The sequence below is a fragment of the Tetrao urogallus genome, assembly GCF_951394365.1.
Source record: "Tetrao urogallus genome assembly, chromosome: 9".
Classification (NCBI taxonomy): Eukaryota; Metazoa; Chordata; class Aves; order Galliformes; family Phasianidae; genus Tetrao; species Tetrao urogallus.
Window position 1 is genome coordinate 4,635,051 of NC_136822.1, and position 22,534 is coordinate 4,657,584.

General features: G+C 48.1%; 2 protein-coding genes across 2 annotated transcripts; both read left to right on the forward strand.

The window, feature by feature from the left end:
- Positions 1-302: 302 nt before the first annotated feature.
- Positions 303-1,763, forward strand: LOC306949967 (small ubiquitin-related modifier 3; the record flags this gene model as incomplete). The annotated part of the gene is made up of 4 exons (XM_079540038.1): positions 303-323; positions 440-568; positions 1,209-1,280; positions 1,701-1,763. The coding sequence occupies 4 exons, from the start codon at positions 303-305 to the stop codon at positions 1,761-1,763; spliced, it is 285 nt and encodes a 94-aa protein (XP_079396164.1).
- An 867-nt stretch (positions 1,764-2,630) lies between these two features.
- On the forward strand, positions 2,631-17,098 carry UBE2G2 (ubiquitin conjugating enzyme E2 G2; the record flags this gene model as incomplete). Its single annotated transcript, XM_079539514.1, has 6 exons — positions 2,631-2,673; positions 7,856-7,891; positions 7,984-8,029; positions 13,141-13,259; positions 15,096-15,236; positions 16,986-17,098. 6 exons carry the CDS (start codon positions 2,631-2,633, stop codon positions 17,096-17,098), a joined length of 498 nt encoding a protein of 165 aa, XP_079395640.1.
- Between the last annotated feature and the right edge of the window lie 5,436 nt (positions 17,099-22,534).

Sequence of the window (22,534 nt, forward strand, 5' to 3'; positions counted from 1 at the left end):
CCCTCCCTCCCTCCCTCGGAGCCCCGCCCCTCGCTCGCGGCGCTTCCGCCACTCCGTGACGCACTTTCTAGAGGCGCCGAGCTGCGCGCGATCGCTCGTCCCCCCCCCCCCCCCACCCTCCTTTCACGTGACCGGCCGGGCGGCCAATCGGGGCGCGGCGTCGCTGGCGCGGGGCGGCGGGGGCGCGGCTGAGCGCGCTCTCTTGCGGGCGGTTGGCGGCGGCTGCGGGAGCCAGGCGGGAGGCAGCGCGCGGGCCGGGCCCTCCCCGCCCCTACCGGACCCTCTGGGCCCGTCCTGCCGCCATGTCGGAGGAGAAGCCCAAGGTGAGCTCGGCGCGGCGCGGCGGGGGCTCGGCGGGCGCGGGGCGGGTCGCAGGCGGAGCGGGGGGGAGGGTCGGGCCTCGCCGTGCGCTGATCTCCGCCCGTCCGGTTTTTCCTAGGAAGGAGTGAAGACAGAGAACGACCACATCAACCTGAAGGTGGCCGGGCAGGATGGCTCCGTCGTGCAGTTCAAGATCAAGCGGCACACGCCTCTCAGCAAGCTGATGAAGGCCTACTGCGAGCGGCAGGTGCGCGCATCGCCCCGCGGGCGCCGGGGCCGACCGCATCCCTGCCGTGCGCCGCATTCCTGGAGGGAAGCTCGGGCCGCCGGCATCGCTCTGCCTTGCTGGTGCACGTGGGGCCCTTTCTCTGCTTCCCCACACCGAAGGCTCGGCCCCATCCCGTGCCTCAAACACGGCGTGGGTCCTTGTCTTCATCGGAAGGTCGGGACTGGGAGTGGGTGCCCAGCAGGAGTTGTGTGAGGTGTGAGCAGGCGCTGTGAGCAGGGGGCTTCTACGCATGTTTTGGGAGTGTTGGCTGCTGAGTGAATTTAAAGCCTCTCATTCCTTCTTATGAGGAACGGCTGGCCCTCGCGCACGCATGCACGCCGTGCAGAGCAGCACGGTGCTGTGGGTCAGAGCCAGGTGCAGCCCAGCACCGTTGCTCCTTGCAGAGCCCTTGCTGCCACAGCAGCAGCACAGCATCCGTTGAGCAACTCTGCTCCCTCCATTTGTAGCGCAACAGAGGCATGAAGTTTCCCATTAGTTTATGTTCTTTAAATCTTAATTTTGTTATTATCCGTTCTGACAGTGAATCATTGAATGCTTTTTTATTTTATTCAAAACTAAGAGTGTGGTTTCTCACATGTATTACTCTATAAATTTGCAGGGTTTGTCTATGAGACAGATCAGATTCAGATTTGACGGACAACCTATTAATGAAGCAGACACACCTGCACAGGTATGAAAGATGATTTTACTGCAAATGGCTATAAAATGCTTCTTCAGTTTCTTCCCTGTTTTGTCCTGGCTGGGGTGGGAGATCTGTACGAGCAGTGGTGCCAAACATGCTGGCACCTGTGTGCTGCTGTGGGCAGTACAGGACCTGGAGGAAGTGCAGAGCTCTTCAGCTCTGTCCCACTTCTGCTTAAAGCTGGGAGTGAAGCTGAGTGCTGTAGCTGCTGCCAGCTCTATCAGTGCTGAGAATTTGGGGGTTTTCTTGCATTGATGAGGCCTGAGGTGAGGAGCAGAAGAAGCACATGACAGGTTATTGCTTTTAGAGGGTGAGCTTCTAAATCTGGTTTGAAATAGAGATCTGGAAACCTGTGTAACTCTGTAACTTTGTGGTTGTGAATTTGTGTTCTCTGTATCAACCTCACAGCTGGAGATGGAAGATGAAGACACTATTGATGTGTTCCAGCAGCAGACGGGCGGGCTGTGCTAAGACATGCCATCCTTTGGAGCGGAGGCCTTCCAGGCTCATTGCACCTCGCTCTCATCTGTCCTTGGATTTGCTATTAAATAGTAAACAAATGAACATGCCAATCACATGGGATTCTTCGAAACCTTAGAGGACATTTACCAAAATTGCTTGTTGTCTTTGACGTACTGCGTGTGCAAGTCAAAACAGTATCTGCAGGGATTAATCTATATCTTAAATTGGGCCCATTTGATTTAAGTTCTGATTCAGTAATATACGTTGTCTGTCTGCTGTTTCCTTTTTTTCCTTTAAACCTGTGGCCTAAATATCCGTCCGTGTTTGAGGACACGGAGTGCATTCCTGGCTGTCGGTCCTGCCCTTCTGTTCCATCCTAACCTTGTAAATAATTCAGTATATTTTCATGCCGATCACAAGCTTACAAGTTTTGTTGTTTTGTTTTAAAACATGCCGAAGAGGAGGAAAAGGATGCTGATTTAAGTGTGCGTTGCAAACAGTTACTGGGAAACCTACGACACGAAGTCTGTACGTGCAGATGCAATGCTTCGTATAGAGTCAGAGTTTGGAATACTGCAGATTTACATGTGCTTTGTCATGATTTGATAAAGTTGTCTGAAATATACTTTTTTAACGCAGAAACGAGAAGTGTCATCAATCAGGCGTTGGGGTGAGCGGAGCAGGCGGGTCGCGCTTCCCGCGGCTCTCGGCCCCGCCCACAAGTCGTTGGTGATACTGCGCCTGCGCGGCTCGCGGCCGGCGCTGGGAGGACTCGGCTCGCACCATAGAGGCGGAGCGCTAGCGCGCCCCCTATCCTCTTCCTCCCCGCCAGCCCGCCCGGAAGCGGCGCGGGGCCGGGGCGCTGCGGGCCGCGCTATGGCGGGCACAGCGCTCAAGCGGCTGATGGCTGAGTACAAGCGTAAGTAGCGAGGCCGGGCCGTGGTGCTGCGAGCTGTGTGGGGCGCAGGGCTCGGAAGAGGGTTGGCTGTGGGGCTGGGGGTCTTGCGGGAGGCGGGGCGGCCTCAGTGCCTGTAGGCTGCCTGGGGCCGAGAGGGGCTGTGAGGCGGGGACGGCTGTGGGGCTGATCTCCGAATAGCGGCTGCGATAGAGGGTTCAGAGATGCGGAGGTGGGGAAGGGTCTGTGGACACGGCGTGTGTGTGAGCAGTGCTGAGGGCTGTGGTTTATTCGGCCCGGAGCACGGGAGCTGAGCGGAGCCCTCGTGGCGGCTGCAACTCCTCACGGGGAGCGGTTGGGCAGCGCCGAGCTGTGCGCTGAGGGAACGGAGTGGAGCTGCGTTGAGGAGGGGCGGCTGGGGGCAGGGAGAGGTTGTGCAGCACGGGGCGGTGGGCACGGCACAGCTCCACGGCAGCGAGCACGACTTACCGGCATCTTAACACAAAACCCAAAACGACTCAAAAAGGTGAACGTGTGTGCAGCTGATGGATGCATTTAAATACATCTTACTGAGGAATGACCTCGACTTGTTTGCGTAAAAGTTGGATGAGCTGTGGCTAGCAGACAGCGGGGCCAGGGGAGCCACTGCTGCTTTCGCCCCGCCAGAGGGAGCCGGGAGCCTCTGCCGACCTCGGGAGCTGCTGGTGCCCGATGCTGGAAGGATGGGGGCCCTCTCAGGGTGTTTCTGCCAGCACAAACAGCCTGCTTCCATGAGTTGACCGAAAGTGGCTTTCTTTTGAGAGATAGGCAGTTTGCTTTTTGTTTAGTTGGTTTTGGTCTGTCATTTTCCAGCTTTTTACATAATAAAAGGCAACAGGATAGGGGAAAACCCACTGTTTGTTGGGTGGAGGATGGCGTTGAGCTGTAAGGACTGGACACAAGAACTGGCTGCCTGCTTCATGCTGTATGGAGGCTGTTTGCTCTTCAGGGATGTGGAGCTGGTTCTCACTTTGCCTTGGTGGCTTCAGTCTATACCAAACAGTATTTCTGAGTACACGTTTTCAGACCCTGTGCTTGGTCCTGGGACATCCTGCAGGGCATGAGCTCTAACCTATGTGATGATGACAGTCAGCCCTGGCCTGCTGACGTGGTGTCCTAGACACACTACTTTTCTCTGTTGTCACCACAAAGTGCTGACCCAAAAACCAGCCACAGCAGGACTGGTCTCTGCTCCTTTCTGCTCTCCTGTGTGAGTCCCCTGTCTTTGAAGTACTTCTGAAGTACTTCTAGCTCCCAGTACTTTGTTACTGGGAAGCTCCACGATCTTAATGCCATACACGAATGAATTGCTTAGAGAAAACTGATGCTAACTAAAGAACTTTGAAAAGGAAGTTACTTAATGCTCCAGGCTGGCATCCCATGAATCTTCTTTGCATGCTGTCCTGATACAGCACTCGACGTGACCTGAGATACCATCTTGTTTATTATCCTCTCTTACGCTTTCCCAACAGTAGTCGGATAGAGTGTTGTGAAAGGCAAAATAATGCAGTGTGGCTGAGGGCACAGTATTCCTTCTGCACACCTGAATTCCAGAAGTAAAGTAGAGCTTTCTGTTCCTGTGGTCGCCTGCGTGGCCCTGTGCTGTTTTCATGGCTGGGGTCGTGTATTTGGTGGGTGCTTTTGTCCAGCTTCACCACCAAACAGCCCAGCCCCTCCCTGCTGCTTCCCAACAGGCTGCCAAGCTGCAGCCTTGCAGAATTTGTTCTGCTCTGTTGAAGTTTTCTTCCTTCTTTCTCTCCTCTTCCCTTTATGTACTTCTGGTTGTGATAGAGATGTTTGGCAGTCGGTGCCTTGCTGGTGGTTACATTTTGTTTACCAGATTGCTGATTCTTTCCTTTCCTGCTTTTTTTTTTTTTTTTTTCTTTAATAAGTTTTGACTGTTAATTTTCTGTGTGTGTGTGCATGTTTAAATCTGTTTGTTGTTACCGTATGTGAAAAATGCTTGATGCTGTGTGAGCTTTCAACCTGTTGGAGCAGAAAAGCATTACTTCCTTCTGGGAGGTGCTGTGAAATGGCAATGTTTTCCCATCCAGGTGGAGCTGAAGGGAAGGTGGCTGTGAGCACCAGCAAGATTCATTTCGTTTTTGTCCTCATTTAGAGCTTTGTTTGCATGTTTGGAGGCTGACGACTGTTTGCTGTCTCCTGTGTTGAAGTGTTTTTATACTCACGTAGATAAAGCTTTCAAAAATCAGATATAAAAAAGCATGTAATTCCTGATGGTGTATATGTTTGTTAAAATCTCAGTTTAGAATATTTAACAGTATTAAAGCCTAAAATGTATCTCTCAATAGGAGTTTATGCTTGCGAGACTTAAGGGAAGGAAACCCGCTGTTTCTGCCTTTATCATTTCCTTGCTGCATGCTCTTGAAGGTATCTTGTCTTTTAAATCTAAAATGGGCTACTTGGGAAACACTCAGTCGAAGCTGTAGGTGCACAGGACGTGCAGTGTTTGGTTTTATGCACCTTACAGAAAAGCAAAGAGGTGCCTGAGTGGTGGGCTGTAACCCTGGCAGGTATCGCTGGGGGCAGCGCAGGGTTAAAGCCGGGAGGTTTGGAGAAGGCAGATCTGCATCATGCAGAGCAGCAGGGGTGGGGCAGTGAAATGGAAACGGATGCACTGAGCCTGTGTGCACCCAAAGCTGTCCCATGTTCCCAGCAGAAGCGCCGCACTTTGGTTGTGCCGGCTTTTCCCTTTCATTCGGTCTCGCCTTAAGAGCAAAGCTTTAAAACAAGGCTTAGCTCCTCTGCTGCAAGCTGGGACTTCATTGTGTTTGCATTTGGAAGCAAATCCCCTGACTGTGTGCAGCACGACCGCCGTGCAAATCGAATGGGATGCCTTGTGGAGGATGCAAAGCTTCAACTGCTCCAAGTGCTCCCAGTGCTGAAGAGAGGCATTGTTCTGAGGCAGCTGGTGGGCTGCCTGCCGTGGGCTGCTCCCACATGCACTCGCCATATGTGCGTGGCAGAGGGCCTGCAGCCACCCAGGCTCCTGGGACACTCCAGGGCAGCTCCTCTGGGGAGTGAATGCCCAGTGCCTTTACCTGCCAGCCTCAGCTTTTTCTTGAGCCTCTCTGCTCCTTTGTTTGCCTTTTTGTTTGCCTCTTCAAAACCTTTTTTTTTTTTTTTTTGTTAGCATTCCTTTTCTGAATTTCCATTTTCTCCTCCTTGCCACGTTGCCTTTCATCCTCCAGCCTCTCAGAGGCCTCCAGCAGAATCCTGCTGATTGGGTGTTTGTCCTATTTTGATTTCTATTTTGGAAGCTGCAGTGGGACTGAAGCAGCTATTGCCATACCAGTTCCTGGCAGCTCGTGCTTTGCAGCTCTTGAATGCAGCGCACCCCGTTTCCTTTAGAGTGGTTCTAGACAAACCATACAGTAGGATGTGACTATCCATGTCTGAAAGGCCTTTCTTCTTCCTAAGTATCTCCTCCAAATCAAAGCTCCTGTGCCCGTTCACTGCCTGGTTACTGCCTTGCCTGGTCCTTCAGGATGGAAAACTCTGACTGGTGTCCAAGGGGAGGGGTGAGCAGGGAGAAGTGAAGAAGTGAGCTTCCATTGCCTTGCAGGTTCCTTGCTCTGGGGTTTTGCCTCATGATTCCCAGCACCCAGCTTTGCTTGGAGAGCTGTACAGAATCCCTCAGCACAGCTGCCAGCCCATAAGTCCAGCTCCACCAGCACAGGGTCTGAAATATCAGAGCTCCCTGGATTTTCAGGGGAAATTGTGGGAAATAGCGGAACTGTGAGGTCTTGTTTGTTTCCCCTTAAAGAAAGAGCCCAATATGGGTCGAAACAGCTCCAGGAGTTCCCAGGTTTGACACCTCCATCTGCCTAGAACCATCTACAAGCAGAGCTGCTGCAGACCCACTGTCAAGCTGGAAAAACCCGCTCTGTAATGTCCCTGTTCTCGTGTTCAGGATGTGTTCAGCCCTGGGACTGACCTCCATCTGCTGCTCTTCTTTTGAACTTGAATCTGTGCCGAAGCTGATGGCAATCTGAGTGAGCCGGAGGGTTTTGCTGTCTTTCCTGCCAGCGTATCTCAATGGCTTTTGAATCCATCACCACTTTGAGACACAAATCTGTGCTCTGGTTTGTGCAGCGTTACCCTCAGCTCTCGCTTACAGCCTAGCAGGAATTAGGTTAAGCCTCTCATGTGGCCCTTCATGGCTTTTCATCTTCCCTGGTGATGCGTTGCTGCTTGTTTTCAGGTTGCAGAATGCGTGTGGTGCTCTGTGGTTGGTGTTTGCATGGTGTGAGTCGCTGGTAGAAGTTCACTGATGAATTGGGAATTGCATCCATTTCCTATACAGAGCAAGGGAGGGTCAGTCAGCATTCTGTGTGCATCCACAGCTGTGCTGTTGTCTCTTTTCAACTTGCACTTCCCAGGCCTCACGGGGCGAGATGGTTTAGGTCTGCAGCACAGAGGCACTTGTCATTATCTCTTTGCTTCTGCTCCTTCACCTTTTAGTGTTGTTTTGGGTTTTGTGTGGACTTGCTGTGAAGTCTAAGTTGGTGCAAATAGGCTGTAGCAGTACAACCTGTTTGTTGAGTGTATACCTTTATACCCAGTAGCACAGTGCCCCATGCTTGTGAAAAGAGATTTTTTTTTGCCTTCCTTCCCAGTTTTCTTCCACTGGGAAGACAAGCTTTGAGATCTTGAAAAAGCACAGGACCTCAGACAATGTCCTTGTCTCTAAAACAGAGAGATGTGATGGATGGACTGCTCAGTGGAGGATGAGTTAGCTGGATGGTTGCACTCACTGCTGTGGTCAGAAGCCCCATGTCCATGTGCTGTCCCTTGGGTCTGTTTTGGGACAGTGTGTGCTTGCAGCCCTGAAGGCCAACTGCATGCTGGGCTGCATTAAAAGCAGCATGGCCAGCAGGTTGGGGGGCAGTGTCCTCCTCTCTGCCCTAGTGAACCCCACCTGAAGCACTGTGTTCAGCCCCTCACAGCATGGAGGTGGAACTTGATGGTGTTTAAGGTCCCTTCCAACCCAAACCATTCCATGATTCTGCAGTCATTTTGCTTAGAAAATTGTCTTGCATTGACCTTCTGGATGGCAAACCTTGCCCAGAAAAGCAAAGCCAGAAGATTCCTCCTGTGCTTTCCTCAGGCTGTGTTAACATTCCTTGTCCTTTTTCTTTTATAGAACTGACCCTGAACCCACCAGAAGGGATAGTAGCAGGTGAGATGCTAACCAGCTTGTGCACTGTGAAGTTGGAGCCTTACTTTCTGACAGCTCTGAGCATCGTTTCATGTTTTTTTTTCTCCTCTTAGGTCCTATGAACGAGGAAAACTTCTTTGAGTGGGAAGCTCTGATTATGTGAGTCAATATTGCCTCTTTTTCTGAAAACAGCTCTTGTGCTCTATGAGTACCTTCTGGGAGAACAAGAATATTTAAAAAAACATCTTCCTAGTTTTACATTACATTGACTTTGGCCTATCTCTGGCTGGAAACCTCTTTTCTGATTCAAACTGGAAATTATATTTGGAATTTAAACAGTGTGACGGGGCAGCTGAAGTGATGATTTGTCATGCAGGTGCCATAATAAGAAACACTTGGCATGTAACTTGCAGATTTTACAGGAGTCATCATTCAGGCTCCACTGGATATATTGTGTATACAAGCACTGCAGGAAACCATAAATTGCTTGTAGATCACACAAACATTGCTCAACTGCAAATACAGGACAGGTTTCCTCAAGTTTTAAGGGGAGCAAAATGGCCAGATAGACCATCAGAGATAGGAGAAAGAAAAATCATTGTCTAAAATTAGTTCACTTACTATTCAAATTTTTTTGTAGGAAAATTGAAAGAGGATTGATTTGAGCTAGCACTGAAATTAAAAAAACAACCAACAAACAAAAAACACAACAGCAAAACAACACTTTAAAAATCTTTTCCAATTCTTTACATTTCATGGAACAGCTGCTCTTGAGGAGATGTTGGGTGTGGTGGTTCCTTGTAGAACTCTTCTGCTGGTGAACAGCTCTGATCACTCTGCTGTATTTTGGGGGCTGACAGACTTCTTCCAAGGCTGCATCCTTCTGCTCCTGGGCTGATGGGTACAGCTGTTCACAGCTGAAGTTACCTTGAAAAGACAGGGTCATACCCAGCAGCCTACAAGTCCTCTCTTGCTTCTACTGATTTACTCATGCTGTCTGCATCCTTCTTTGGGGAGTTTTGGGTGCCTGGTGATTTTTACAAGATAAAAGTTCTACAGAGTTGTTGAAGGGGAAGGAACAGGTCTGACAGTTTATACACGTGACACCTAACAGTGAGATGAGGAAGTTCCAGTCCTGCAGCTGATAACCTGTCGGTAGGGCTAATCCACACTGCATTTCTTGTGCTCTTTGGTAGGAGCAGTGTTTGCCGACCCTGTTTGGGGCTGGGCACAGGGCAGGCTTTCAGCACGGCTCCTCGTGGTGCGTGACCCCTTGGACAGTGTTGTCCAAGGGTGGAAAAGCAGCTGGCACACAAACAGTGCCATTCCTATCAAGCTGTAGTGTATCACCTATTCTGTACGAGCTGCGGGGGTGATCCTGCTTTCTTGCAAGCATGAGGCTCTAAGTTATTTTAATCCTTGGTAGAGATTTGGATTACCACTGCTCGTTCGTGGGTTGACACAGAGCTGCTTGCAGCAGGGCATCCTGTGATGAACAGGTTGCACCTCCTGGGAGCTCAGTCTCCTGAAGATAAACACCAGCCATGGAATTAGGTAGATGACTACAGGCAAAACCTGTCACCTTAGGCAACCATGGAATCTTACTCTTCTTTCTGTAAGTGGGACAGTTACCACGTCTCTATAACATGTGTTTTGTGATGTACCTACTGCCAGCTCAGAAAGCTCTCTTGGTGCTTAGAAACCCCAGAGGATTTATTGCTCTTGGAATGTGGAAGGAAATTCCTGTCCATCACTACTTTCTAGTAACAGAGATTTTGTGGTTGATGACAGCTTTCATGGGGGGCACACAGGATACTTCTTTATTTGATTTATTACCTAGAAAATATCTTTTTTTCTGTTGTTTCTCCTAACAAATGCTTAAACAGCAGAGGATCTGCTTGCAAACTTGCAAGCCCTTTAAAGTGCTGAGTGTTGAGCTTCAGGTCTTTGTCAGCGCTAAATGAGAGGCGGAGGTGCTTTTAGTTTCTGAATTGTGTGTGTGTCATAATAAAATCATATTCTAAGATCTGCTAAATTCTGAAGCTGTGGTACAATAGAAACAAGTTTACCCTAAGCAGGTTAGGTTACTTTAATCTCTTTACAATACTCTATTGGTAAACATGTTTGAGTACAGCTACACGACTTTGTTTATGTTTGTGATAATCTTCTTGAGTGTTTTGTAATCTCAAATGTGCTGTGTGAGACTGTGGGATTGAAAGAAGTGCAGATGAGGTGATTAAAGTAAGGCTGACTTACATTTGAGAAGGATGAAATGCAAAATGTAGATAAGTGCTGTAGTGATGAAAAGAGAGCAAAATATTCTTCTCTCCACACGCTTTTGAGAAAGCTAGAGTACATCATCACAAACAAAACTGAAGAAAAAGAGAGTTAAGAGGAAAAGACATTGCCCATCTATCAGTCTGTAGGGGGGCTGGGTGATGTTACAGAGACTGCTTGGAAGCTTGGCCCACAGATTGTTTTAAAAGGCTTTCTTTTAATATAATAAGTAACAATACTGTTTGTATTCCTGATGTTCTTGCCTGCAGCAGCAGTGCTGGATAAATGCTGAGCATAAACATTCCGCATTGACGTGGCTGAATGATAGGACAGTTCTTAGGCTTATGGATTAGAGCTGTAGGTTGAAATACAACGTGGTAATTTTTCTGAACAGTGAAAGCTTACAGCCTGGTGTTCAGTGTGCCCTTCTGATAAGGCATCAAACAGTAGCTGACTGGGAGTATTTACAAAAACCAAACCTTTGCAGCCGGGAACCTCCTTCCTGGTGATAAATAGCCCCAGCATGTCAATGGAGTTTATCAGCTTGACACTGCGTGAGGTCTGACAGGCTGTGTTATGTTATGCAAGCTCATGAATTTAACATTTCAAGACCAAGTTTTGTCCTCTAGCATGGAATTCCCCTTTTCAGCATCTGATGACTGTGGGGTTTGGTCTTTTTTCGCCCTCTTTTTGAGGAACCACTTACAAATGTACTTGAAGCCATGGTTATGGCATTAATTGCTGTTATCACTTCAATTTTCCCTCCTATTTTGGCAGGCACTGCCCTTGGGTTTTTTTTTTTTCCCTTGCCTAAATAACATCAAGCTCACGGAGTTCAGAATCTCATATTATGTCTTGTATGGCAGGAATTGTTCCTGGCGTGATTTTTTCTGCTCTGGAGTCAGCATAGTTACATTTAGCACAGGCACTGCAGGAATAGTGCAACTTTTTGTTAACTTCTGGAATTCGTATCGATGTCTTTGCCATAGCTGCTGGGAGCAAGACAGGCAAGGAAAGAAAGAAATGCAGGCAGAGGATAAGGAAGGCTGGTTAGATCGCAGTGCTGTGGCAGATGTAAGGCACTTGGTTCGCTTGCAGGTGACAAGTTCCCTCTGACCCTAGCAGAGAATTTGCAGAAGGGCATCCCATGGGAAAAGGGATGTTTGCTGGCCTGTTGGCTCAGTGGGGAGGATGCCACTGCTGTGCTCTGAGCTTTTCTTGGGGAAATCCTTATCAGAGGGAGAAGCTCAGGAAAAATCCCTGAAGGCAGAAGGCACAGAGGTCCTGAAAATGTGATGTGCTGTGAAATTCCTACGGAGCAGGCGGTGTGGCTGCAGAAGGGCTGTGTGTTTTGCCTTGCTGGCCCTGCTGATAATCCTTTTAAAACTGAAAGCAGCAAGTTTAACCGTTGTGGTCTTCAGTGTGTTTTGTAGTTGCAAACGCTGTGTTGGATTAACTTAAATAATTTCTTTGAAGTTGACCCTGGCAGCAGTGAATGGCTGAAACAAAAGCAGTGTGCTCTCTTAATGCAGGGCCTAAAATGGAGCATGTTGGGTTAATGTATTTGACAGAAGAGCCCTTAAGGCTGTGTGTTTGCTCTTAGAACAGAAGACACCCACCAGCTTTTCAATGCTTGTATGTACATACTCTTAGAAGTTCAACAATAAGCCTTGAAAATGCAGCTGGAATTAAAATACTTGTGAAAAAATGCATTCATTTTGCCCTCAGATGTGAATATTGAATCCTGACTAAATTTAAGGAGAAGACAGAAAGGGAGCATACGTGGTTGAGATGCTTCAGCTCATCCTGCATAGCTGCATTTCTCTAATCTCACCTCGAGTCCATGTTCAGGTTTAAAGCACTTGAGGTCTTGTGTTTATCTGTCAGCCAAGCCTTCTGAATTGCAGAGTTTAGCAGTGACCCTCTGTGGGGCTTCAGGTTTCGCCTGCCTCCATTTTCTTTTTCTGTAGATCACCAATGTAATCTGAACTGGATGAAGCTTTTGACCATTTGGCTTTGAGATTTTTTGTTCCTTCTGGCATGGAGAACATGTTGGTGGGTTGGGAGGTGCAGGCATGAATATATTCCTAAATCTTTCTTCCCAGGCAATAGAATCCTCATTTCAAAAGCTGTCTAGTGAAGACAGGAGGTTTCCTTGGCTGAGACATTAAGTGACGAAGCCTTTTCCCTGATCTTGCCAATCAGGGGAGATGGAGTTTGTTTTATAACTTCCAGGGGGTTCATCTAATTGGAATAAATCATGTCAAGTAAACTTTTTTGCTTACCTTCCAAAAACGTTTTGTGTAGAGAGGATAAAATAGCTGTATGCTCCCCTGATTGTGCTTTGAACTGGATGCTGAACACAAGAAGGAAATGTTTCTGCAGGAGCCTTGATGAAGTTATTTCTTCTCTGTATACATTTGAGGGAGGGAAAGCTAAATGCCTGGAGTCTGCAAAGCATGGGGCTGTCCTGCAGCTGGCAGTTTTGGTCCCTGGGCTGCGTTTTTATTTTTACCAAACACGGTGTGGTTGCACTCGATACTGGCTGTTGGAATCCTCCTAGGCTTTATAAGCTCTTTTTGAGCTACAGCATTTGACATCTCTGTCTCTGCAGCCTAACAGCATCTTCAAAGGCACGGGAGTCCCACACCTGCCTCTGCCTTCTCTTGACGTGCAGACACTCAAATCCTGGAACATGCCTTGGAGCCAGATACTCCAATTATAGCCAGACACACCCTGCTAATTAAGCCATGTTGTGACCTTCCTAGTAATTTAGTGTGCAAGCTTTGATTTTTTTTCTTTATTTTTTTTTCCCCCATTCCCTCCCAAACCCCAAATTTGGATTTAAGTTTATGAGATGTGGGATGAGAGCGTTTTAACTCTTAGTATTCTGGAGTAGATGATATAACGCAAACCTAAGACGTCCCATTAGACAAGAAGCTGGTGAAAAAAATATACATAACTCAGGTGAATCTCTTTTTGTCTCTTTCTAGGGGTCCTGAAGATACCTGTTTCGAGTACGGGGTTTTCCCTGCTGTTCTGAGCTTCCCACTTGACTATCCTCTAAGTCCTCCGAAGATGAGGTTCACGTGTGAGATGTTCCATCCAAACAGTGAGTGCTGCATGGGGAGTGGGGGGCTTTTACACCATAAACAAACAGCTTCTGCTGAGAGAGAGCAGGCATCCTGGCTCAGGGGTGAATGGTGCTCTCCCTGTCTGTAGGCGTGAGCAGCTACACAGCAGTGCTGCTCTTTGCTAGGATCGCTCTCTCTTTGTCACATTAGTCCTTATACACCTTATGATGTTAAACAGCCCAGTAGATTCCAACAGTTCCACTGCCTTGAAGATCATTCCAGGAATACTTGTAACTACTTCATAAACAAACAGAAGTGTTTTGTACACGATGTAAGATTTAGTAAAACAATACAGACTCTTTCCAGTGTTGCTCTGTGGTTTGTATTTTAAGTAGTTTTGTTTTAGGTGAAAATTTATTCATATTGACCAAAGTCTGGATGCAGCTTTAGTTGGCAGCATGACTTTTTTTCCCCATTTAACAAAGGCGTGATCTTTCTGAAGTCCAGGGTGCTCTGTCCATGCAGCTGGTACATCTGTAGGCCTCAATACTCCAGACTTTGCTGGCCTTTTTGCTGCAAATCCAGAGCGGACAACGTCTCAGCTTTATGTCTCTTGGGACTTAAGGGGAAGGAATTGAAGTAACAATGAGTACAGCTTTTTTCTTTGGACTGATAAAAACCTTAAAGCTCCTTCCAACCCAGAGCACGACTTTCTGGAGTCAGTGCTGGCATTTGCTGTACAATTGTGAATGCATCTACCAAATCAGCATGGATTGTGATGAGATTGTTGTCATCACCCAGATTTGATGAGCTGGTCCCATGTTTGAGGCTATTAGGCCTCTGCCACTTGAGAACAATAAGCAGCAAACACTGCCCTGCTGCCTAGGGTTTCCTTCTCAGCTGGCATTCCGACGCTTGTACAATGCGACTCTTAGTCTCCGCTGGGAAGCTATTTATTTATTATCTTATTCCAAGGAATTTTGCATTTACTTGAAGTCCCTTTACTTTTCTCTTCCCAAAGCACTACTGGCACAGATTCTTGCCCGTTTAATCCACAGACAAGCCCATATTTTTGTTCTCATGTGGGGGGCACATGTTTGCACATGACAGCACAGAACTGTGCACAAGTGCCTGAGGCAGTTCAGTGTCACCTTTGCAGCTCTGACATCTGCAGCAGCTGTCGGCATATGGAAACTGCATGGCCAAATCACTTTGTTGCTCCAGCTGGGCTAATTCACCCAGACTTCTTGCTGGGGCAGATCTGCATCCATGCAGTATGCTGTGATTCTAGCTCTGGGCTTGGCTTGCAGATCTGTGCTAGGAGCTGATTTGTGCCACAGAAAGCAGCATAGCCAGGAGGGGGTGGGCTGCTGGAGGCCCAAGCAGCCTGACTCAGCTACACGTAGGCATGTCCATGACGCTGGGTCATGTTAATGAAAATTCAAGGTCACAAGCAGCAGAGAAGTTTGCTTTATTCTTTTTTACTGTCATGGTCCAATGGAGGACTCCGGCATGCATTCAGTGGTGTAGGACTGTTACCCTGTAATTTAAGCAGGACTAGATTTAAGTAGGACTAGACCTACTTGGCTGTGCACTAATGCTGGGCTTGTTCCACCAGGCTGCAGCTCTTACTTTTCCAAGGAACCTCTCGTTGGTTGCTAAGTGATCTGAGTGCTTCCAGCAAGCTTTCCTTGGGGAAGATAATTTGTAAATTTGTTTTTGAGAAGTTGTATTAGATTTTTGTCTTCAGGTTTTCTGCAACAGGAAATTTTAAGCTGAGTCTGTATCAGTCATATGTAGGCAAAGCCTGAAATATCTAGAAGAGCCAAGTGTTTCCTTAGAGTAACAGTTAATCCCCTGTACTTCTTGCACAGTTTACCCAGATGGGAGAGTTTGCATCTCTATTCTTCACGCTCCTGGGGATGATCCCATGGGATATGAGAGCAGTGCTGAGCGGTGGAGTCCTGTGCAGAGTGTGGAAAAGATCCTCTTGTCTGTCGTTAGCATGCTGGCAGGTAAGGGCTGGGGTTTTATTAGCAGGAGCTCAGCTAGCTTCTGCTTGATACATGGCTAAAGCTTCTCCTTGCATTTTTGCACTTAAGCTGCTTGGCAGCAATCAGAGTGTTTAAAGCCCTAATATTTATTTATCAATAAACCAATTTTCTTAAAATAATTGGGGAAAAAAAAATACTGGATTAGTAAATGGGTTTCCAGCTTTCTGACAACTGCACTGTGTTCCTTCTGGTCAGCAGCAGCCAGGCACAGGGTGATGGTCAGGTAATGGGTCCTGAAGTTCAGCTGCTCTTGCACAAAGCAGTAATGGATTTGGCTTTAGCAACTGAAGGATTAAGAGGCAGATAAATCAGTATGCTAGGTAGGAGTCCATGGCCTCTATTCTCGGCCAGTTTCCCTGATTTCTGTTTGTTTGGCAGCCTGGGAAATGTACCTCATTCTGCCATCTCTGATATAAAGGAAGCCTTCTTGAGAAGCAGAGTGTGGTGAAAACAGTCAGTGCAACTTCTTACTTTAAATCCTGCAAGAATTATGGATCAGATCTCTCATGCTCATCTTCCTGACGGATATTTTGCACGTTGTGGACAGTGCTTTGAACTGCCTGAGAAGGCAGAAGCGTGTCCCCAAGAATCAGTTTGGAATGATGAAGGTTTAGGTTTTAGAAGCAGCAAAGCTGATCAAAGAACATGCAAAAGATTCTTATCTGTGACTGTGTCAACTTCAAAATAGCAACCTGCTGATGGAATCTGTCCAAAGACCAGTGCCTCGTTGGGCTCCCTGTGCCCTCCAGGAACATGGCTAGTTGTACAACCTTACCTAGACTGCTCTACAGGGGAATCGTATGGTCTCTCTTGTTCTCTGATCCTGTTTTCCCCATGGCTTTTGGAGGACTTAGTGTAAAACATCAATTGTCATCTTCCTCCAGGCTGCTGGCAAGCTCTCAGCTGTGGATCTGCCAACTGAGCAAACCTGAATTTACCAAACGGAGTGTCTTGTGCATCTATCCTGACTGCTGGGTTTTAAGGGTGGTGTAGAGTTGTGTATTTGGACCAGAATGGGAAGCAAAATGAGTAGAGTATGTTTGGAGTGGCTTGTATAATCCTGTGACAGTTGTCCTGCTGCATGCTGACCATGAACCTGAAAAGTTCCATGCCTCAGCTTACCTCTCTACAAAAAGAAGTGTTTGAGTTGCAGGGTCTTAGTCTACTTTGTAAAGCACTTTGAAATCCTCAGATGAAAGATATTGCAGAAATGAAAGCATTTTACGTTGAGTTTTGTGTTGTTTGTTTGTTGTTTTTTTTTTTAATAGAACAAACCATCCAGAAGAGGGGCAGAGCCTGTTTGGGTGGCCTGCTTTGTGGGGCTTTGTGTTTGTGAAGCCGCAGAACCAGAACAAATGTGTAGCAGGGAGCCCTGTGTAGTTTTGCAGACCTCTGACAGCACTGCTGGTGACACACAGTGGTACTCTGTCGGCATGTTGGGGCTCAGCTCCCCAGCAAAGTGAAACAGTCTTTCTCCACCACTTGTTTCTTGCCTGAAGCCTACCTTGCTGCCGTGCTCTCTTGTGATCAGTTAAATGAGAACTGTTAGGGAGTCCAGCAGCTGCAACTATAAGTCCTTTAATGGTGTCAAGCAGGGGAAGTATAGCAGAGCCACAGGGAAGAGGCGGTGCAGAGACGTTGCAGAAGAAATGAGTTGATGTTGCTCAGTCCCCTGCCTGCCCACAGACCTTTCCATCTCTCTCGTTTCAGAGCCAAACGATGAAAGTGGAGCCAATGTAGATGCCTCCAAGATGTGGCGGGAAGACAGAGAACAATTTAATAAAATTGCCAAGCAGATTGTGCAGAAGTCACTTGGACTTTAAGCTCACAAAAAGACTGAAATGTTTTGTATTTCTCTCCACCTGAAAAAGAGCAGTGCTCAGTGCTGGTACCAAAAAGGAAAACTTTGCAAAACTATTGGTCTAGTTCTTATCCTTCATTATTTATTTGCCATCTCTTTTCTGCTTCCGCTGCTGCACAGAAGCCTCTAGTTTACTCACTAAATTGTAGGGGAAAGGGATTTTTTTGCTGGGGAAAATAATGGGAACAGTGCTGTTTGAAAGGCTCTTTGTTGCTACCTCACTTCATGGTATGGAAAGCTTGGAAACTTTGCAATCTGCAGCCCGCTTCTGTCAATCTGCTATTGGAGAACAGCCTTAGTTAGATGACCTGCTGGAGGAATTAGCTTTGCATTTGTATAGGCAGCGTTGCATTGGGAACACCAGTAGGCAGAAAATAATTATTAGTTTTATTATACCAGCTAAGTTAAGGACAGCGTTTGCAGTCAGAACTGATTTGAAGAGTGGTTAACCAGAGAAGCTATAAAAGAGGGTTGTAGACAGAATGGTTTAACATAGGAAGTGATTCAGCACCATCTAACTTGAAGATCCACGCGGTCATTGCCAGCAACTGGCTGGTACTCCTGCGTTACACTGTGAATTTGTACTGAGCCTTAGAGTTAGGGTTTGCTTGGAAGAAAGCCCAAGAATTGCTTTATTGGTCCTTGAAGACATTCAGTATAAACATGACATTCAATTGGAGCTGCAAGATGTAAAGACTGAGTTTTTAAATACATACAGGGTTCGCTGTGAGCCCCAGGTATGTCGTCTGCAGCCTGAAAATGCAATGAGGTTGTTCCTGCTCCATGGGGGATGTAAGATATCTCTGCAGTTACGTCAGCTCTTCTCTCCTGTAGCCATTTGGACGCTCAGAAAATGAGGCATCGCTGGCCTCTGCCACCACAGCCCAGGTCACCCAGTTTTCAGGTGAAGGAGCCTTTGCCACCGATGAGTTTTGTAAAATGGACTGCAATGCTTCTTTATGCTGAATGCTCTAAGTAGGAGTCGCAGGCAACCTCAGTTCTGTTCTCTGGAGGATGGTAAGATGTTTGTTTAAAAGGGCAGAACGCTGTAGGCCACTTCTGGGGGCAGGAGATGACCTGCAATGCTTTGTGAAGCTGCTTGGGAGCCGCTGGTGACCTTTGTGCTTTGCAAGCGAGTCTCTTGTTTAAAGCCAAATCCTCTCCAATTTATTACAAGCAGCAACGCCCATTGATGGCATGTGAAATCAAATTCTGTTGGCTGCTTTAAATGAGCTACGTTTGAGAAGGACTGTTTTTCTAGGAGAAGCTTGGGAATGGAAGGAGCTGCGCTGTGCAGAAAGCTTAATGGAGGAGATTGTGTGCATATGTGTGTGTGTTGAACTTGTCAGTATTTACATCGTGCTGCACGTGCTGCTTATTCACAGGCTGCAGATTGCTGGCTGCCACTTTTCTCATCTTTAAAGTTTGTATTGCTGAGCTTAACCCTGTAGAAGTAATTCTTGTCGCTTTGGTGGAAGGGTGCAAGGTAGACCCAGCGTAACGTGGGAGCAGAGATGACAAGATAGTATTGTACCTAACTAGTATTTCAAGGCATACAGGAAAATGTAGCATTTATATGCAAAATGAGAGTGGTTTTGGGGCTTATAATATATGAAGTGTAGCTCCTGCAAGTACCTCAGCTGCTGTTGGAGAGCTGTGTGCACTGCAGAGCAAACGCTGCGTTCAGCAGACATGGCAAAGTGAGGCTCTTTTTAAGTGCAGAGTGTTTTAATCATGTGTGTTTGCTCATTATTTTACAGTGGGATTTAGTCTGTATTCTGAAAATAAAGTGATCATGTTTTTTCCTTTGATAACTACATGCAAATGTATTTGAGTAAGTTCATGGGTAAACAGCTGGTCAAGAGTCCAGTTTCATTGTGGGCCAATGGAGTGGAAGAGTTTGTGGTAATGCAAGTAAAACACTGGAGATGCTTTAGAGATGTGAAAGACTTGATGCAGTTGCTGGGGCTTTCCAGGCAAGTATCTTGTCTCTAGTGATGGCAATCACTTGATCTTTCAAAGAAAACTAAAAATCTGGCAGCCAACAGATGTGACTCAGTTTGCCTCTAACAAAGGTTTTGTGATGATCTCAGTCTCTGGGCTTAGGAACATCTTGTTATGGCAACAGGTGAATCATGAGCTGCTGTGTATCATCCCGAGTGCCGATACCAGATGTCAGATTGGGGAAGGACAATTAGTTGGAGATTCTCAGGAGGAATTGGACAGTGCCCCCAAAACAGAGCTCTCAAGCAGAGCTCAGCGCAGCCTGCACTGAGAGTTTCCATGCACACACAGTTGTCTGGGGAACACCCTGGCCTTCCTGCTTGTAAAGCTGCCACTTGGATGCTGCAATAGCCTCCCCTGAAAGCTTAATCCTCTCCTTGAAAGAGTACTCACGCTAGCAAGGTGTGTAATGCTAGCCAGTAGCAATAATTTTCTGAGCCGTTGCCTTTTTTCTGCCTGCAACAGTTACTATAAAATACATTCCTTGGGGAGTGTCAGAATGCTACAGGTGTTACGCATGCAAGCAAAGTATTAAAGATTAAAACAAAAAAAAAGACACAAAAACTCTTTCTGTGGGTTATATTTGCCTTAGGCTTATATCTATCTATCTGTATATAAAGACTCGACAGAGCTGTAAAGATGCAAGCAGTGTCTTTTCGAGAGCCTTTGTGTATGCCTACATATACATGCGTGTGCTTTTTTTCTTCTTGGCAAAAGGAGCAGTGTCAGAACACACACAGTGGGATGCAAGCCATTCAGTAATTGTGTTGTGTGTGTGTGCCTGCACGCCGTTCTTTGAAAGTGCAAACTGCTGCGGGAGAGGCATTGGAACCACATGAAAGGGCTGCAGCTCCAGGGCAGAGCAATCAAGAGGGTGCTCTCCTGCTTTTTTTTCTTTTTTTTTTTTGGCTGGATGTGAATGGAAGGAAGGCGGTGTGCTGCCTTCAGGATGGAGCTCTGCATCTCTGGAAGGTTCTTGCTTTCCTCTGACTTGTGTTGTGTCTTGGGAAGGATGCTGTGTGTCTTCTGCCTCTGGGAGAGCAGAGAGGCACAGCCACCTGCAGCGTGGCCTTGGCTGGAGATCAGGGGTGCACAACAGAGTGTTAGATTCAGCATAGTTTGTTGTTTAACTGTTCTTAAGACGCAAACTATGCGACAAGACCTGTAAATACTGAGCACTTCTTACTCACATAAAGCAGTTTAATAGGAGGGCAGACTTGCAGGAGCAATTCCTGCAGTATTTCTTCCTGGGGCTCCTGACCATGCACCATCCACATGTAGGGCACTGCATCATGTTGTTCTGAGTAAGGCCATGGCTGACAGCAGGATGAAGGTGCTCAGCACTGGGTCCATCGCCACTACCTGAATCAGGTGACACAATTTGTGCTGACTCAGTCCCATACTGTGGCTTTTGAAAGCAGCTCACACCCTGGGATGGAACTGCAGCAGCAACGCAGATTATGGGGTATGTTAATATATAATTAATGGTAATGATACGGACGGTGGGTTATTACAGGGCAGCTGCCGTGCGTGAGCTCCAGCCTCCCCTCGCTGCACAGAACCGGGCACCTGTGGGCTGCGAGGCTGGGGGCTGCAGGAGGTGGGTTCAAAGCAGCAGGCTGCAAGATGCAGCATGCCGGGGGGTGTGGGGCACCCACGCTCTTGGATGCTGGGCCGGCTGCTGGCAGTCTCTCCGCCCACAGCCAGGTTAGCTGTCTTGCCCCAAAGCAGGTTTTTTTTTTCCCATGCCAAAACAATTTGGCAAATTGCAACCCAAATTTGGGCTGGCGTGACAACTTCAGGTGGGTGAAATCTCATGCGGGGGCAAGGCTTGCCCTGTGCTATGGCTCTCCAGGATTGGGCGTTTCTTGCAGGAGGCTCCTGGACCTGGTGGTACAGCCAAGCCCCAGGAGGCCCTGCACAATCTGCATAGCATGGGGCATGCTTGGCTGCTGGGGGGATGGCCCAGTAGGGTTTCTCTATCGGGCCAGCTCAGGACCAATGCTGCCTGGTGGCCAGCTTGCCCAGCCCTTGGGTTCCTGGCGCTCCATGCTAAGCTCCGTGAGCAGGTTGGGATAGGGATGGGAGCTGCCATCAGTGCAGCTCTAAGCGCAGCAGGGCCTCTGTGTGGCCGGCGTCTCTGGGCAGCAGCGGAACCAGCCCTGAGAACGTCTGCAGAAACAATAGCAATTGTTCTCCTTCTTTGTTCCCTTCCCTCCCCGGATGCTGCAGAAGAAGGAGCTGTGCGGGTGGGCAGAGTGCGCTGCCCCTGCACCATGCTGCCCTCAGCCTTCTTCCAAGAAGTGTGTTTGCATGTCGGGCAGTGCCTCGGCACCGGCCTGTAAACATGGGCAGCTTGAGCTGACAAAGCCTGAATGATCACTAACAATAATACGAGCTGTCCATGGGGAAAGCAGTGCAATTGCACCGTGAGTTGCCTTTTGGCACAGGGCAGGGTCTCTCCTTGCAGCAGCAGAGCAGAGTGGCTCTGACCAGGTTTGGTGCCTGGGTTAGAGAATCTCCGGCTGCTGTAGGGCTGGTGAGTGTAGGATCAGGGAACATCCCAGAGCCACAGAACATCCCAGGCGTGTGGGCACAAGTCCTGGGGCTTCCCTGCTTTGGTATCTCCATCCATTTGTCACCCAGTGGCTGTCTGCTGCGAGGCCAACACCAAGAGCTTCCCATGTAGGGCAGGAGGCTGCTAGCTCTGTCTGGGAGCCCATGGAGTGCTGATGCTGCAGCAGGGTGGGATGGAGGGACCAGAATTGCCTCTGGAAGCTGGCGGCAAGGCTTGCAGTCGGAGCGCTTTGTGATTTTGCAGTGGCATTCTTAAAAAATGGTGCCTTTTGCAATCCACGTGGCCCTTCGCCAAAACTTTCGTGGCAGAACCCCTCCAAAATTTCTGGGAATGAAGTTTTTCAGGTAGGGATGGGGTTAATGGCAGCCGCAGTCGCCGGGTGCTGCTGACAGGTTTACTGGCGTGGGGATTTCTGTGGGCTGGCCTTGGGGAGCCGCAGCCGCTCCAGGGAACGTGGGAAAGGATCTTGACTCGGAAGAAAGAGCAGAGCTGAGGAAGGGGGATGCCAGCACTGCGTTTTCTGCCTGCTCCCACGTGATGATTTGTCTCTCGTGTTTGCTGGGAGCATCAGCCAGGAGCAAACCCATGCATTCCATCCTCACTGGGCTTCTCTATCATCCATGTGAAGGACCTGGTGTGAGTCCCTCTGGAGCACCCAGGGAGCGGTTAGGCTGTGAGCAGGACCCCTGCAGTGATGCGGGTGCCCTTCTCGCTCTGTTCTCTGCATGTGGGCTCTGCTTGAAATGTGCTGTCCACAGACATCCTTCTCAACCTTTCTTCATCCAGGGATGGCCCAACTTTTTTGGGAGAAGTCCA